This window comes from Pelobates fuscus, chromosome 1 (assembly GCF_036172605.1).
Source record: "Pelobates fuscus isolate aPelFus1 chromosome 1, aPelFus1.pri, whole genome shotgun sequence".
NCBI lineage: Eukaryota > Metazoa > Chordata > Amphibia > Anura > Pelobatidae > Pelobates > Pelobates fuscus.
The window spans coordinates 338,435,628-338,454,789 of record NC_086317.1 but is presented as its reverse complement, the minus strand read 5'-3'; the positions used below and the strand labels follow the sequence as shown (position 1 = coordinate 338,454,789).

Sequence of the window (19,162 nt, the reverse complement as noted above, 5' to 3'; positions counted from 1 at the left end):
ACCCAGACCACTCCAATGGGCAGAAGTGGTCTGGGTGCCTGGAGTGTCCCTTTAAGTAAAGTTCAGTACTCACATGGTTAAGACTACTGTGCAACTACCTTGGATCAGGGCGCATGTGTGGAATGTCAGGAACGCCCACCATTAGATAACATATGTAGGAGATACGTTTTAGTTTAATAATGTAATGTAACTACAGTAATGTCTGTATTCTCTGTATACGGATGATATACGTCATTTGTGGTATATATTCTTTGTTCTCTTGTAAACTTGTGTATTCCAAGACTATCGTCTTACTGAGAGGGACATTTGCAGCTGCAAATAAATCAATGTTTGCTTCCTGGAATCCGTGTCCATTCTTTTATGTGCTTCTTAGCCTTGAGTTCCTATGACAACAGGTCCCCTTTAAAGTAAACCAGTTGTAGGCAATGTTCTGGGTGGTATAACGGTGTCATTTCCTAATAATGGACAGTTTCCCTTTAAGACCAAACCTAGGATTGGCACCAGCATGGAATGTAGAATGAATCACGAGCGATGAGTCCCAGGATCACATGACTTCACTCGGGGCCCAACTGCCAGTCACTTCCTATTTCGCGCGCTTTCCAGGCTGCCATGCTGTACTGCCTAGAAACAAGCTCCGCCCATCATCTCCGTCACGAGCTGATCGCCCTGTTCTATACGCCAGAGACCAAAACCCCTTTTCAGTCAGTCTCCGTTACTAAAGGACGAAGGCGTTAATGTCCGTTATAGCCCTAGCGAGTGATTGATATTGTCTGTCCCATAGCAATGTGTTGGCCCCGCGCACTCAAACAGTGACAGTAGCGGCCTTAGAAACGCATGCCAACCAGCGAGGCGCTCCTCACATTCCGTCATCGGCCGCGGTCGGTCACTCTCTAAGGTTTCCTCCGAAGCTCGGGCCAATGAACGCCTGGCGAGCGTGTGGCGCGCGGGCAGCGTGAGGTCAGCGCGCGCGTCAGTCAGAAGCCCTCCCCTCTGGCCCCGCCCCCTCCAGCCAGCTCTCCGGCCCGCGCTCAGTCTCGCGCCCTCTCTCTCTCTCTGTCTGTTTGTGGAGCGGCGGCCATGGCGGCGGAGCAGCAGCAGTTCTACCTGCTCCTGGGCAACCTGCTCAGCCCGGACAATGGCAGCAGGAAGCAGGCCGAGGTGAGCGAGCCGGGGTGCGGCAGGGTATGGTGGCCGGGTCCCCCCTGGCTGAGGCGGGAGTATGTGTGTGACTGAGCGCGGCCCACGTGTGAGCCCGGAGCGGCCGGCACCTCCCCGACCGGCACGGTGCGCCCTCACTGCACAGCTTCATCAGCATTAAACATCGCACAACTTTATTATCCCTCACACACCGCGCGCCGCCCGGCCGGTCCCCAGCTCACTCCCTGTCCGACACAGCGCAGCATGCAGCTTGGCAAAGCGTCATGGGAGCTGTAGTTCTGATATTTGGTCCCCTCTGTCAGCCTCATGGCACCAATTGGTTTCAGCAGCAAATATCCATCAGAGAGACACTAATATTACACCCACCGAGTACACCATCCTGTTACTATACTAGAATATATCCACCGAGTGCACCATCCTGTTACCATATGATCACCCTGTTACCATATTATAGTATATTCACAGAGTACATAATCAACCTTCTTCCTTATTAGAGTATCCACAGAGTACACGATCACCCTGTTACTATATGTTCTCAATGGCTTTACAGTCTTGAGTTCAGACTCAGTACATGTCTCTGAACTAATGTTCTAATATTCTTAAGTCAGGGATAGGCAACATTCGGCACTCCAGTTGTTGTGGACTACATCCCCCATAATGCTCTTACATCCATATTGCTGGTAAAGCATCATGGGAGGTGTAGTCCAAAACAGCTAGAGTGCCGAAGGTTGCCCATGCCTGCTCTAAGTATTCCTGTACACATGTGCTTTCACTAGCTACAAGCTCCAGTAACCAGGGGACCGACAGAATGCTCCTTCCTGGACTGCTGTCATAACACCTCCCATCCATTGCATGGCATTAGTCATGTCATTTTCTGCTTAGACTGACCGGGATTAACTTCACTTTTACTTTATTATACATTTCTACTACCTACTTTCTTAAAGAACTTTATTCAAATCTTATAGGTTTTCTCCCTACTCATCTGGTGATATCTTTGTGAGCCATTTCCTGCCTCATGCCAAAATATCTGTTGAACATGCATTCACAGTGAATGGATGTCAGTGACTCATGCTTTTAGTGAAGTTTGCAGTGATTTACCTGAATGATATGAAGCATATTGTTTCTTTTTTTATAAAGTGCCAAATGCAGTACATGTTTTAATTTTTATAAGTCAATGTGGATCGTGGCAGCAAGTTATCATGCTTTAGACATTCCGTATTCTCAGCGAAAAACGTTTCACAGTAAATCCTTATAAAGTGACTTAATCCGTTTCCAGCCGGACATATTGTGTAGTTTGGAAGGGAATCTCTTTTGAATGGCCCTAAATTCCTGTCTCTGCACAATCTCACTGACTGATTCTTTCATGACTATCTCCTCAAACAGCACAGTTCAGCAAATTCTTTTATGTAACAATTGAGCACAATCCCCCTTTAAATCTAGTCTGTACAATTTAGTGACCTCATCGTTGCACTGCGCTATATATACATACATGCACACACACACAATCTTAAATAACTTGATGCATTAGGTTCATAATAATCCACTAAACAACATATTTAAAACTTGTTAACAAGGAATATTTTATTTTTCAATGTTTTATTTATTCCTACTAATAGCATACACATGTGAAATAACACATTCCCCAATAGAAAGTGATGTTGAATTATTTTTTATCCAATTAAAACAATGCATGTATAAACCAGAACACATTGTGAATTTTTGACGGACTTGACGTGAGAAATTATTATTTGAGAGAGATACTTGACACTATATTTTTTCCCTTAGGTGAGTTCAGCCCAGAAATTTTGCTGTGGTTGGCTAAGAAAATGTATAGCAGCCAATTATTTATACAAAATTAGTTTTAATATATTTAATATTTATTTTGTGTTTTTATGGAATCAATCTACCATTGAGCAGTGGTGTATTTTAGATTTGTGCTACCCTAGGCATAACCGAACTCGGGCACCCCCTAATTTGAATTTGCCCCACCCCTTCTCATTGAGGCCACACCTCTTCCTGTTAAAGACTAACACTCACAATTACTCAGACACCCGCATTGACTGACACACACAGATATACTCACTCACGGACATACACACATTGACCAGACTAAAACACACTTTGATGGATACTGACATACTCACTGACAGGCACACACTCAGATACACTGACATGACACAATCTTACCCACACAATCACTCAGCCACTCACTCACAGACAGTGTGTGTGTGTGTGTAACAGACACACATCAATTTAGACACTCAGGCACAGACAGACATACGTTTTCCCCAACACTAACAAATTGTTGTTTTTTTTTTTTTACATTTAATATTAATCCACCCAGACTTTTTACCTAGGGTCCAGTGGGGCTGCTGGGCTGGCTGTTGACCCGGTGTTGGGGCTGCTGGGCAGAAGGCATGCATGCATGCAGGCGGGTGGGTGCACTGACAAACAGACACAAACATTCATGAACAGACACCCTGACAGATATACACACATTCACATACATACACACACACACACATTCAGTGATAGGCAAAGGTGGCTAGCTGGCCAGCTTTAGGGGCCCCATAAAACAAGGCTGAAAAGGCATTTGCCTGGGCATCTGGGGACAGTGTTTTTTGCCCCCTAGAAAGTGCCGTCCAAGGCAAATGCATTGTCAGCCTTGCGGTAAATACATCACTGCCATTGAGCATCTCTAGTTTGTCAGAGATGCTTTGTCAAACTCATTATTTTTACCTTTTGGTCACCATTAAAAAAAAAAAAAAAAAAAAAAAACACTATAAAACTGAGGGGGAAAATTGGTGTTTACTTTAAGATTATGCCCTACCGCCCTAACTAAAAAGTTTATAATAATAATTTTAAAAAAATCACCTGTGATAATGTACAGATCAGTCTCCTTCTGGCAACCTGTCTGCCACTTCTGAGATTATCACTCCAAATTCTATGATCCAGTTAAATGCTGCTCCTAGAGAAGCATATGGGTTTGCACATCAATAGTCATGATGAGCCATTTGTATACTTATGATACAGAACTATTGAAATCTAGATCTTTACCGCATTTAGCAATGACAAACAGCCACTAGGGACAACTCCTCATTGAAAGCCTTCATATTTAACAGCTGCTAGAGCTATGCTTATTGTCAAATGCACCGGTAAACATGGCCACAAAAAAAAGAACCGAGTCAATTAGAATTCTTGACAATTCACACTTTGAATTTATCACCATTTTCTTTCAGATGTCCTATTTTGTTTTGGTGACAGCTCTACAATACTTACATTTTACTTTGTTTCTACATTGAAGGTTAAATGTTGAACTCATCTTGAAATAGATAACTTTTGCTAATGATGCTCCTTTCTAATTATGGTAGAACTATGTGTAAGACAAACAGTTTAAAGGGATTCTGTGATAGTGCATTGTAGGGAAAGCAGAGCTGTTCTAGTTTTTGCCCATGCTAGGAAATTGCTGATGCCTCAGCTAATCCCGACTTTCCGATTGCTTTTAATGAAATATACCTCTCACTGCTAGAGTTACATAATTTACTCCGTATAAATCTGAAAATATGATTTTTACCGCTAATAGCAGCTGCCGTGGATTTTCTGCAATGAGCATAGGTTGCTATAGTGTTTGGTTCCCTTTTTAAATCAGTTTGCAAGACTATTGGGTAAATAGCTCAGTTAACTAACCTTGCTAAGATACTGAATTGACCCTTCTTTGGTTGTAACTATTTTCCCTGTTGAATGTTTTCAGTCACTGGTAGTGTTGAGTAGTATGATAAATCTGAGTCAAATTAAATACCATAACCACAACCAGCTCATTGTCATGGTTATTGTGCAATGAGCTTTTGGGTGCCATCTTCTGCAGTGCTGCTTCCTTTAAATCTGGCCTCTCTCCAGCCCATGGGATATTGGGGGGGTTTCACAGTGAGGGGCTTTATTGTAGTGCAGGGTTGGATATAATTTTATGTAATAGAAATGCAAATATGATCCATGCAAATTTGAGTGCCCCGGAGAGACTGCAAAAAGTTTGCCAGAAAAAGTTACCAAAAGACTTGCTGCACCAAACATTACAGTAGTCTGTATTAATTATGGTGCTTCACGTGCTCTTCTAAATGTTCGTGTTCCTCTGCCTCAGTCTCTAGATTAATAGTCCCCAGTGTATATAACCTCACATTTGTTTTGTGTGCTTCCATACTGTTAGGCAGTGTACAGCTGGAACTTTGTTTTATTGCCTTGATTGGGCAGTAATACATATTAGGGATCGACCGATATTGATTTATTTTTTAGAGCAGATACCGATAATCTGTGAACTTTCAGGCCGATAACCTGTACATTTACCATTTTGAAAAAATGTTCTAAAGGTAAATGCACAAAATATACATGCCACATGTAGTGGATGCAGTGTGTTTAGACATGGGAGCTGTGTGTGTTTGTGAAGTGGATGCAGTGTGTATTTGTGTAGTGTATATATAGTGAAGGCAGTGAGTGTTTGTGTAGTGTGTATATATAGTGAATGCAGTGAGTGTTTGGGTAGTGTGTATATATAGTGAATGCAGTGAGTGTTTGGGTAGTGTGTATATATAGTGAATGCAGTGAGTGTTTGGGTAGTGTGTATATATAGTGAATGCAGTGAGTGTTTGGGTAGTGTGTATATATAGTGAATGCAGTGAGTGTTTGGGTAGTGTGTATATATAGTGAATGCAGTGAGTGTTTGGGTAGTGTGTATATATAGTGAATGCAGTGAGTGTTTGGGTAGTGTGTATATATAGTGAATGCAGTGAGTGTTTGGGTAGTGTGTGTGTATATATAGTGAATGCAGTGAGTGTTTGGGTAGTGTGTGTATATATAGTGAATGCAGTGAGTGTTTGGGTAGTGTGTGTATATATAGTGAATGCAGTGAGTGTTTGGGTAGTGTGTGTATATATAGTGAATGCAGTGAGTGTTTGGGTAGTGTGTATATATAGTGAATGCAGTGAGTGTTTGGGTAGTGTGTATATATAGTGAATGCAGTGAGTGTTTGTGTAGTGTGTGTATATATAGTGAATGCAGTGAGTGTTTGGGTAGTGTGCATATATAGTGAATGCAGTGAGTGTTTGGGTAGTGTGCATATATAGTGAATGCAGTGAGTGTTTGGGTAGTGTGTGTATATATAGTGAATGCAGTGAGTGTTTGGGTAGTGTGTGTATATATAGTGAATGCAGTGAGTGTTTGGGTAGTGTGTATATATAGTGAATGCAGTGAGTGTTTGGGTAGTGTGTATATATAGTGAATGCAGTGAGTGTGTATATATAGTGAATGCAGTGAGTGTGTGTATATATAGTGAATGCAGTGAGTGTGTGTATATATAGTGAATGCAGTGAGTGTGTGTGTATATATAGTGAATGCAGTGAGTGTGTGTATATATAGTGAATGCAGTGAGTGTGTGTATATATAGTGAATGCAGTGAGTGTGTGTATATATCGTGAATGCAGTGAGTGTGTGTGTGTGTATATATCGTGAATGCAGTGAGTGAGTGTGTGTGTATATATATAGTGAATGCAGTGAGTGTGTGTGTGTATATATAGTGAATGCAGTGAGTGTGTGTGTGTAAATATAGTGAATGCAGTGTGTGTGTGTGTGTGTGTAAATATAGTGAATGCAGTGAGTGTGTGTGTGTGTGTGTAAATATAGTGAATGCAGTGAGTGTGTGTGTGTATATATAGTGAATGCAGTGAGTGTGTGTGTGTGTATATATAGTGAATGCAGTGAGTGTGTGTGTGTGTATATAGTGAATGCAGTGAGTGTGTGTGTGTATATAGTGAATGCAGTGAGTGTGTGTGTGTGTATATAGTGAATGCAGTGAGTGTGTGTGTGTGTATATAGTGAATGCAGTGAGTGTGTGTGTATATAGTGAATGCAGTGTGTGTGTATATATAGTGAATGCAGTGTGTGTGTGTATATATAGTGAATGCAGTGAGTGTGTGTGTATATATAGTGAATGCAGTGAGTGTGTGTGTGTATATATAGTGAATGCAGTGAGTGTGTGTGTGTGTATATAGTGAATGCAGTGAGTGTGTGTGTGTGTATATAGTGAATGCAGTGAGTGTGTGTGTGTGTGTGTATAGTGAATGCAGTGAGTGTGTGTGTATATAGTGAATGCAGTGTGTGTGTATATATAGTGAATGCAGTGTGTGTGTGTATATATAGTGAATGCAGTGAGTGTGTGTGTGTATATATAGTGAATGCAGTGAGTGTGTGTGTGTATATATAGTGAATGCAGTGAGTGTGTGTGTGTAAATATAGTGAATGCAGTGAGTGTGTGTGTGTATATATAGTGAATGCAGTGAGTGTGTGTGTGTATATATAGTGAATGCAGTGAGTGTGTGTGTGTGTGTATATATAGTGAATGCAGTGAGTGTGTGTGTGTATATATAGTGAATGCAGTGAGTGTGTGTGTGTGTATATAGTGAATGCAGTGAGTGTGTGTGTGTGTGTATATAGTGAATGCAGTGAGTGTGTGTGTATATAGTGAATGCAGTGTGTGTGTATATATAGTGAATGCAGTGTGTGTGTGTATATATAGTGAATGCAGTGAGTGTGTGTGTATATATATATATATAGTGAATGCAGTGTGTGTGTATATAGTGAATGCAGTGTGTGTGTGTGTGTATATAGTGAATGCAGTGAGTGTGTGTGTGTATATATAGTGAATGCAGTGAGTGTTTGTGTAGTGTGCGTAAAGTGAATGTAGTGTGCGTAAAGTGAATGTAGTGTGCGTAAAGTGAATGCAGTGAGTGTTTGTGTAGTGTGTGTATATAATGCAGAGTGTGTGTGTTTCTGTAGGTCATTTGTGTAAAATGGGGGGGAGGCGAGGCTTCGAGGCATGTTTTTTTTTTTTAAATAAATTATTTTATTTGTTTTAATCCCCCCTCCCTGCTTGTTGCCTGGCCAGGGAGGGGGGATATGAAGAGGCGGCCCAGCAAGTGCTTACTTACCTCCCAGCCGCTCCCCTGTGTACATTTTGCGCGCTGCGCGGAGCGTTGCCATGGTAACCCATGGCAGCGCTCTGACAGCCGCGGGACTAGATTTACACAGAGGAGCTGCTGGGAAGGTAAGTAACAGCTTGCTGCTGGCTCCCCCAGGATCGCCGGGCTTGTAATGGGCCCTTCGGTCCTGTTATGTATTATCGGCAATATCGGTATCTCTATTGGCCAATACCGATATTGCCGAAAATACCGAATATCGGCCAGACCAAAAATCGGTCGATCTCTAATAGATATATCTGTCAAAATAAGATGTTAATCTGTCATTTCACTATGTTTGAGAAGGAGGAAGTTGTGTGGCTTCCTTGTGGTCTGACAAAGTCATGTAACTAGTGTGCAGCTTGCTGAGTGTGAATCTATGCTGTTAAAGGATCACTATAGTGTCAGGAAAATAAATCGGTTTTCCCGACGCTATAGTGCCCTCAGGGTCACCCTCCCACTGGGCTGAAGGGGTTAAGCCCCTTCAGCCACTTACCTTAATCCAGCGCTGGTGACCTCTCCTCCACCGCGTCAGCTCCCGAGTGGAGCGGAATGCGCATGCATGGCAAGTGCCGCACGCATTTAAACAGTCCATAGGAAAGCATTTCTCAGTGCTTTCCTATGGACGTTCTGCATGCTGGATGCGAATTTCTCATCCAGCGTCGCAGATGCGCCTCTAGCAGCTGTCAGCCAGCCACTAGAGGCTGGATTAACCCTGCTATGTTTACATGTGAAGGGTTAAAACCTGAGGGACCTGGCACCCAGACCACTTAATTGAGCTGAAGTGGTCTGGGTGACTATAGTGTCCCTTTAAAGATGCAATCTCAAGAAGTATAATTATGAACTTTTGGGGAAAAGAGTAACCTAATAATGGCTTTGTGGTTCAGGAATTTTGAACCAATTGTGAGTTTTCAAGAGTTTTTTTTTTAAATTTCTTGCAGGTGTTAAAGGAACACTTCAAACACCATAACCACTACAGCGCAGTGTGTGGAGTGGTTTGTAGCTGTAGTATGGCATCCACTATATTAAATGCTTGATACATAAAATGCTTCCTGTGTTTCAAGTGTGCCCTCTCGAATAAGAATTTATTTAATATTTTATTCTTCAAGAGCAAATGTTTTAATTAGAAGAAGAGAAGAAAAGAAGCTTATGAAAATGTATAATCTTTCTTCATATATAGAAGGTTTTTTTGGAAAGGTTTTATAGATGGCGCAGTTAATGGTGTTAAAATAAATAAAAGATTTAAATTGTCCATGACGTGTCTTATTACAAACATTTGTCTGAGGTGCATCTCATGTCAGATGTAGTTAGAAAGTGTGATGCTTGATTTTGCAAAGTGGCTAGCTGTGTGGTTAGTACGTGATTAAAAGGCCAGTAAGACAGGAGAAAGAAGAAAAAGGAGAGATGAAAAGTTCATTCACAAATAAACTTTTTATAGGAACTGTACTTCTCACGAAAGTTTTCATAGTAATCAGTCAGTTTCTATAAGCCCTGTTGGGATGGTAATTTTTGTAAATAGGTGAACAACATTAGACAAATACAGGAGCTTTGTTATAAAAATGAATGCGTCAATTTCTTAAACATAATACATTTGGTAAAACTAGAACTATAGGAAGTTGAATAAATAAAAATAAATATTAAAGATTATGCCACTGAGCGTGACTTCCTCTTGCATACCTGCACTTTGTCTTTTATATTTCTTAAAGGGAAACTCTAGTGCCAGGAAAACAATCTGTTTTCCTGGCACTGCAGGTCCCCTCTCCCTCCCACCCCCCAATCTCCGGTTGCTGAAGCGATTAAAACCCCTTCAGTAACTTACCAGAGGCAGCGACGATGTCCCACGTCGCTGCTCCTAGTGATTTGCGTCGGCCGGTGGGCGAGACTGATCCCGCCCACTAGCCGGGGAGACCTAATGCGCATTTCCTATGGGGAAATGAGCGACGCTGGAGGTCCTCACACAGTAGACAGCCACAAGAGGTGGAGTTAACCCTGCAAGGTAATTATTGCCGTTTATAAAAAAAAACTGCAATAATTACAGTTGCAGGGTTAAGGGTAGTGGGAGTTGACACCCAGACCACTCCAATGGGCAGAAGTGGTCTGTGTGCCTGGAGTGTCCCTTTAATAAAAAGATTTTACACCAGAAACAATACACTTGAGTGACAATGAAAGGGGGTATAGATCCTTATCCCGACGTTTCAGCAATTTCTGCTGACTTTCTCAATGGACACGCTGGTAAACTATTTGCCATATAATTAGTACATTTTTCTATAACATCAAAACCGAGAATATGAATGGGTAACAGCTGAGAAGACTCATAAACTTCCTCTTTGGTTAGTCCCCACTTAAGTCTCCCAAAATGTTTTTGCTCACTTGTGCCATCACAAAGCGAACCTAGATCATTTGCATGTCAGACTGATTGCACCCATAAGGGCGGTCCAGAAACAAAATGCTGGCAAGTTTTCTCTGCATAAGAGATATAGCAACCTCAGACAATCATTTGACCGTCTTAGGACATTGTCAGCAAGGTGTAGCTGACACCACCTTAGGCACAGTGTCCATTTCAAGATTACCCTTTTAGCTTGGGTAGAGCTTGAGCAAATGCATTGCAACAAAAACTGAGAACGGGCAAAAGCTTAGAGACACTCAGTAGCTTACTTCAATTAATCCCTGCTCAGGTCTCGAAATTGTTTTTGCTCACTTGTGCCATTACAGAGAGAATCTATACCATTTCCTTATTAGACTGATACCACAGATTTTTTTCTATAGTTTTATTTTTGGGAATTTGAGTTGATTTTGATAGCAGTTTGCTTTGTACAGGTTTTTATTAAACTGTGTATTGGCACTTTATTTTTTATTTTTACGTTTCTGAAAAATGTGTATCTTTTTCCCTATGCCGTCCTTAGGGACCAGGCTTTAAATGCTGGGGGGGGCGGCATAGCGCGTCCCCGCCATCTTTACCTGTTCGCCGGCGATCGCGGTCTTGGGACTCACCTGGGAGCCCAGGGAGTCCCCTTCTTCCTCTCCGGCCCCCTCGCAATCACATGGACGGCATAGCCGTCCATAGCAGTGCCCCCAGGGGGAGTGCCTAGAATGGCAGGTACTCAACCCTGCTGCCTGAAATAAAAAAAAGCTTAAAACCGTTTAAAATTAACTTGTATATACTTAGATCATATGTATAATAAATATATACGATCTAAGTGTGTGTGTGTATATATATATATATATATATGTGTGTATATATATATATATTCTAAGTGTATTTTAATATTAATATCAAAATACACTTGAATATTGATTAAATATATATAATTATATATATAATATATGTAAATACGTTAAAAAATAAATTAAAAATATATATATAATTTCATTCTAACTATATATTTAAATTGATATATATTGATATCAAAATACACGTAGAACGAAATATATATATATATATATATATATCACTGTATATACCCATACATAAATAAAATAATTTAAACAAAAAAAATACATAAATACTGCCCAAAATTGGCATTCAAATGAGTTTTTTGCATTTTTCACACACAAATATTAACGCTAAATTTGGCCAGTGTTTTTGTCTAAGTGGCTACTAAAAAAGACTGGACATACCCCATTTGCAATACCTTGGGTTGTCTACTATTGCAAATGGTATGCCATCATGGGGTAATTCTCATTCCTAGGCTACCATACGGTCTCAAAGGCAACGTAACCAATCTGGCGAATTTCAATGTTAAAAAACTGAAAAATGTAACATGCTATATTTGACCCTGTAACTTCCCAAAACGCCATAAAACCTGTACATAGGGGGTACAGTTTTATATGCGAGACTTCGCTGAATACAAATGTGTATTTTATTGCAGTAAAAGCAAACAGTATTATGAAATTCACAGTTAGAATATCACGTAGAACTAAAACAAAATTTAAAATACTTTTCTCTAATTTTTAAAAATATTTTATTCATAATAAATTATGTTTCATACCTAAATATTTGATGTTAAATGAAAGCCCTATTTCCCCTGAATAAAATGATATATAATAAGTGTGGGTGCACATAATATGAAAGAGGCGAATTACGCATGAACAGACATATAGCGCGAATTCAAGTTTTTGTTTTGATCACAACCTGTACATTTGGCTCAGTCCTAAGGGGGTTAAAGAGTACCTGCCACGTTACACACTACTATTGCAAATATAATAACAATGTTTTTTTCACCATAAAACGGCTATAAAGCGCTGAAAAACATGGGTGTTTTTTTTTTTACCCTTTCCTCATGTGGTTATGAGGTATTGAATAATCTGTTATATTATTTTCAAATGAGATGCGGTGTCCTTTCAGGATTACTTTTTGTTTTGCACACAGCCAAGCTTCTGAATAAACACAGTTCATATTTAGCACACAGTTTAGTCACCGACAGTCAGGCTACATTCTTATGAATCTTGGCAAGCATAGAATGTGTGAATGACCGTGTTAGCATTGAGAAAGATTTCACTTTATGTCTTTAACTCTATTTGTGTGACAAGTGGAAAAAGTCAGTTTTCTATAAAAGGAATACAAAAAAAAACATATATGAATACTTTTCAAATACCACTGTGCACTAGAAAATGTTTGTGGCCTTCACTGATAATTGCATTAAATAGTATGCAATAAACATTTAAACATTAAAGGAATACTTCAAGCACCATAACCACTACAGTGCACTGTAATGGTTATGGTACTTGGTAGTGTTATTTTGAAGAATCATTCTTTATTGAGTGCCTATTCAAACATTTTGTTTATGGAAGGTATAGATATATAAGGAAAGAATTAAAGGAATACTAGTTCCTTACATTATAGTATCACTCTTCAACCCTCATCCCGTAGTGATGAAAGAGTTAATAAAAAAAAAAAAAAATTGTGCGGTTGCGTTGCATACCTTAGACCTTACCCATAGGAAAGTATATACTCAATGTTTTCCTATGGGGATTTTGAATAAGCTGGACATCCTTATACAAACTGTGACAACGTCCAGCATTGTTTCACGGAGTAGACAGCCACTAAAAGCGTCAATTTAAGTTTAGATGAATGAAGCTATTTTGCTGTATAGATCATGCCTGTGCAGTCTCAATACTAAATTATCCACCATTTAGGAGTCAAATCACTCTTGTTTATGCAGCCAAAGCCACACCTCCTCAGGCTGTGATTTATCTCCTGCTCTGTGAATTGAACTTTAATCACACCTGTAGGGTCTAGAAGGCTATTAACAGAGCTGGAGATACAACATTCGATTTGATGTGTGTTTAGGAAGGCTGCACAATTTACATGCAGGGAGGAGTGACTAGGGCAGGGCTCGCGACAAATCCCACGTCACCATGGTGACTAGATATTTCGCCCAGGCGCCTGGGATTTGTTAGCCATTTACCGGCTGGGCAAACAATGAGGCCGGCTGCCTGACTTGGAGAGCATGGAGGTGGCTGGCTCATGGAGCCTTGTAGCCGGCCGCCCAGGGGATCATGGAGGCGGCTGGCTCATGGAGCGTTGGAGCTGGCCGCCCGCAATGGGGATCATGGAGGCGGCAGGCTGGGGCAGTGATCTTACTGCAGCTCCTCTCTGCTCCCTCGCGCTGTATTGTAATGCAGAGAGCCGGAATATGACATCAGTCTGGCCCGGCATCACTATAGACAGTGTGAGGGAGCTGCAGGTAGATTACTGCTCCCTCGCATGCAGGAAGAGCGAGGAGTTCCACTGGACCCCAGGGAAGGATCCACTCAGCTCTCCAAAGGTTGGGAGGCTGTGTAGATTTAATTTGTGACAGTGTGAGAAAATGTGAGTGTCTCTGTCAGTGTGTCTGTTTTGGTACCTGCTCTCTTCTGATCACATGAGATGTTTTTACTTGCCTTTTTTTCCAACGCTGTGCCGGTTTCGCCGTGGCTTGTCCTGCCTCCATAGTTGAGATCATCAATCTTAATGATCTCCCCAAAGCTCATAGGAAAGCATTACGAGGATATTGCACATGTTCTCTATGGGTAACATTCAGGGCCTCCCATACAGAGCACTGACACAGGACTTTCTAGTGGCCGGCTGAGGGACTTAGTAGGCAGCAATGTAAACACTCTTTTCTCTGAAAATGCTGCGTTTACATTGAAAAGGCTACAGGGACAAGCTATAGACACGAGAAAAACTACATTAATCTGTAGTGGTTCTGGTGACTATAGTGTCCCTTTAAAAAAAAAAAAAAAAGAAGCTGGCTCCTAGGTTCCAAACAAATTTGTCAAGCCCAGGACTAAGGCTGCATAAACCAAGCGATTTTAATCCTAAACGAGAGGATCTTAGTCATTAGGCTAAAGTTGTTTTGTTGTCTAAAGCATCTCTAACACCGCAATGCAATCATTGCAGGTTTAAGGAGACAGTTACTCTTTACCCAGACCACTTCAATGAGATTAAGTGGTCTGGGTGCCTACAGTGTCTCTTTATAGAGTCACTTTTGCAAGTCTGACAGCTAAGTAAAACTTGACTATTGAAAATGTCGGTATTTTTTTAATCTAGAAGGCAAATGTACAATGTAGTAGTAGTTGCAAATTGTTTTTCCTTCATAGGATCACTTAAAATACACAAATGTGTGCTGTAAAACTTTAGTAATAATGTAATCAGGATCTCTCCTATTAAATGTAAATGTTACATTGTATCACTTAAAGGATCAGAGACCTCCTGGCACCATAACTTAATTTATAACATTACGGTGCCCGGAGTGTTCCCCTAAACAGACATTTCCACATTTTCACTCTATCTGTATATAACATAATATTTTCTATTTTAGGAAACCTATGAAAGTATACCAGGACCGTCCAAGATCACGTTCCTACTTCAAGCAGTTAGGAATGCCGGAGCTGCTGAGGAGGTATGTCACAGTACATATGCAGTATATGTTTACATAGAAACTTCTATTTAACAGCGTAATTGGTTTATTTTGTGTGATTTGGTACACGTATAACCTCCTTGGTCATCCTGGCTTTTGTTTTGCTTTTTCATCCTGTGTAAATGTTAATTATACACACTCTTCTGAAGAAATCCTGCAAATGAAAATAGTGTGTATAAGTTTTGTTATACCAGGATTTCAAGCTTTGTAATTTCAGTATCTTGGTTTTATCAGCAGCATACATGATGAGCAGGTTTTCTCTGTTATAGGTGTTGCTTTTGCTCTGTGTGATGGTATGACTGAAAGGTAATTTTTGTGACCGGTATATTATGTGCACGGGACGTTTGGTAGATGCTGTGGATTTCATGTTTGCTTGGAGTGAATTGTGTAACTTATAGTATTGTTACCATGACAGTAATTTAAGTTACCGCTTTTAGCAATGACTGGTGTTCATTGTGATGACTGATGGTATTGTCGCGGAATGTAGCAGCCCTCCAAATGTGTCAAAGTAATGATCTTAATTTTCTATTTTTGTATTAGTCTTCTATTTAAAAATCTAATGCTATGACATTATTTAATGTTTTAACCTATGGAAAAGCAAGTCTTGCAATTGATATACAACATATTCTATTAAGGAGGTTATGGCTGAACAGCCAGGATGTACGTTGTGGTCATCTTTGGTCTGGTAGACCGCTACTAAAGGCAGGCATAACCCTACAATATTTACATTTTAGATTGCTGGATTAATGGGACAGGCGCAGTGCACCCAGATCATTTAAGTGCCCCCATACATATTCTATATAGAATTTTATAACCACTTTTTTCACTTTCGCTTATAATAATTTTTAAATATCCATTAAAAAGGTCTCCAAACAGATTTACTTTCATGTCTTGATTGTTAAATTCCTCATATATCCAGGATCTAAATACATTTTAGGTAGTTAACTCTAACCCTATACCAACGCCCCCTCCCCTAATGCTATCAGAACCCTATCCCTAAACACTAGCTGTATACCTGTCCTACACTTAAAGCTCTTCACTATTCCTAACCCTAAAACATCAGTAATCCTTAGCTTAACCATACTCAAACCCTAACCCTGTCAGTAATGATATCAGGAGGTGGGTTTCCTAGTTAAAACAGTAGAGAGCAGAATGTTTCCGCCATCTACTGGCTGTTTTCAGCTTTACAGGCATATCCCTGTAATGCTGCAACTCCAGCATTACATGCATTCAGCACTATTACAGTCCGCATAGGAGTATGCTGAAAGACCCTTTCTGGGCTGGAGGTCTCCTTTGAGCACCTACCACTGCAAAAACGTATTAGTTTTCTCTGCATTTAAAGGGCTGTATGCAGCTTTCACTTTAAACGCCTAGTGTGACCTGAGTTAAACCTGCTCACACTGCAGCAATAGGCATTTAAAATTGCTGTAGCAGCGCCCACTTTGAGCGCTGTATGCAGCTTATCTGTCAGTCTGGGGCCACTAAATGGGGAGACCCAGGCATCGATTGAAAATATTAGGCCGTTTCATGCTGACCTAACAGTTACACGGAGGATGGCAGGAAACGTCCGAATGTCGTGAAGGGGTTAAGGAATTAATTGCAGACTTTCTCAACTCAGCAAAGTTTGCAAATCATTTTTATCCCCCAAATCAATTTGCATGGGAGCACATAGAAATAGAAACTGTAGACATAAAAATCTTATATGTGTCAACGGACTGTAGATTTCCTTACCATTCTAGTGTTTTGTTTTGTTTTTGTTTGTTTTTTTCTTGAATTTATTTTCTCTCTTCTTCTTTTTAATTTTTAGGCCAGACAAATGGCAGCAGTACTGCTGCGTCGGCTTTTGTCATCCTCCTTTGAAGAAGTTTATCCATCCCTCCCTGCTGACGTCCAGAATGCCATCAGAAGTGAACTTCTACTTGTAATTCAGCTGGAAACTCAGTCCAGTATGAGGAAAAAGATCTGTGACATTGTTGCAGAATTGGCCAGGAATTTAATTGGTATGGGCATAAATCAAATTCATACTTTTTTAAATAGTTTGAACTATGTGACACAAATGGCTAGTGGCAAATAGTTTTCAGACTACTATGTTAACATCTTCACATTCTCTGTTTTTTTTTCATCTTTAATATTAAATCTTCATAATCTCCATGCGTATTCATACATTTATTATATTTACATGGAGTGTCAGATCATGACCTTCTTCTCTCTGATGCCGCATAAGAACAGTGTGGCCAGGGTCTGGGTGGTGTGAATTATACCTGGTGCGAAACCTTGCCCTTTTATTCTTCAACTGTTGTGCATTGTTATTGGCTTGTCTAGAAGAGAACACATGCTTTATTGTACATTGCGGTGGAAGCCAAGCTTCTTCTCTCTTTGGGATTTAACAATTGCTATTATCCACTGACAGCTAGTTATGGCACTAAGACCAGTGGGTTATCATAGCAGATTTATATACAACTGGAACACTGCAACTTCACGTATATTGGATGTTGCCTTTAGAACCATATCTGTGAAAAGCAAAATTGTTTTGCTGAAGCGAGTATTTGTTGACACCAGAAATTTTATCATTTAAAACACATTAATCGGCAGCCTGATTTTTCTTTTGACATTATCGAACTTAAATAAAGGACACACTACTTATAAAACAAAAACATTATATCACATTAGGTTAGTATAACAAGCGTATACATTGCTGTAACGCTGAACTTTTTCTTTTTAGTTATATGTATTGTACTATTCTCATTTGTTTACTCACTAGCCTGTCTAACAGTTTTGTAAAGCAATGTCTAAAAAAAAATCTTTTTAGTCTGGTGGTTAGCTCAGCAAGTGTTTATTGTATGCCAGTGACTATTTTTAAAGGTTATGGTGACAATACGACCTATTTTTATTTTGTTTTTGGAATATCTGTGTAGTTCAGAACTTTGCCTTTATTACCCATGTTCTATTGCAACATTGAATAAAATAAAGGTGATTTCTAATATATTATGTTTTTGGTTAACCCTTATTTGTGTTTTTGGATTGTAAACATGAAATTGATTCCACAGGAGTGTAACGTCCTTGTCTTTATTGCGCATTACTTTGTTTCTCTAGATGATGATGGCAATAACCAGTGGCCTGAAGCATTAAAGTTCCTATTTGACTCTGTGAGCTCTCAGGATGTAGGCCTGCGAGAAGCTGCGCTTCACATATTCTGGTACAGTCCTTTCCAGTACAATGTTCTATAAGGGCACTTTTAAATTTTCAGGGCTTTGGGATGTCTTAAGTAAAACCCTTTCTTACTCAAGTGTTTCTGTTCTGTCACCTAACTAAATCTTCATCAGCAGTAGAATATTTTTGTACTTGTAATTTTCTTACAAAAGTTATTCTAAGAAGGAAAATAATTGTGAGAATACTGAATGTGTTGTGTGTATTTGTTTAGAACAGAACACATGCCCATACTTTCTAAATGCATCTGTTGTGTATTTACATTTTTCTCCCAGGAACTTCCCAGGCATATTTGGAAATCAACAGCAACATTACCTTGATGTCATCAAAAGGATGCTTGTACAATGCATGCAGGACCAGAACATTCCTGTGGTAATTCATATATCTTGTATTGGGAATGTTTTATTTTATAGGATATAGATAGATCATGATTCTCATTGTTTTTTAAATGGCTAGTTATTGAAGTTCATTATAGTATTGACAGGCAACAGGACAGACTTTAATCTCAAACGTGTATTTTAATACAGATCAACAAAAGGCATTGAACAGAGCAATAAAACATTTAAAAAACATTTGATTTTATTTCTTTAACAGATCAGGACTCTGTCTGCTCGGGCAGCTGGTGCATTTGTACTGGCCAATGAGCACAACATTCCTCTGCTGAAGCATTTTGCAGACTTGTTACCTGGCATTTTGCAGGTGAGTGTTAAGGGCGTTAAAGAACTCTCTTGTTTTGGGATTTTTTTTTCTCTTGACACTGAATTCTATTCTCTACAGTTTATTTGTGGATTTCAAAACCATTCCAATGTCATCAAAGTCATTTGAGTGCCATTGAGCATACTTTTTTTTTTTTATCCTTCCTATTAATGATTTTTTTTTTCTTCTCCTTTTTGC

The 19,162-nt window shown here is 39.8% G+C and overlaps 1 protein-coding gene across 1 annotated transcript in view; it reads left to right on the top strand.

Annotated features, from left to right (window-relative positions):
• The first annotated feature begins 999 nt into the window (after nt 1-999).
• IPO5 (importin 5) overlaps nt 1,000-19,162 on the top strand; it is a 38,909-nt gene continuing 20,746 nt past the window's right edge. Inside the window, exons 1-6 of the mRNA XM_063425480.1 lie at nt 1,000-1,158; nt 14,963-15,043; nt 16,869-17,061; nt 18,155-18,257; nt 18,544-18,640; nt 18,863-18,967. Coding sequence (XP_063281550.1) covers nt 1,078-1,158; nt 14,963-15,043; nt 16,869-17,061; nt 18,155-18,257; nt 18,544-18,640; nt 18,863-18,967 — 660 coding nt within the window. The 5' untranslated portion in view covers nt 1,000-1,077. The remainder of the gene's footprint in view (nt 1,159-14,962; nt 15,044-16,868; nt 17,062-18,154; nt 18,258-18,543; nt 18,641-18,862; nt 18,968-19,162) is intronic.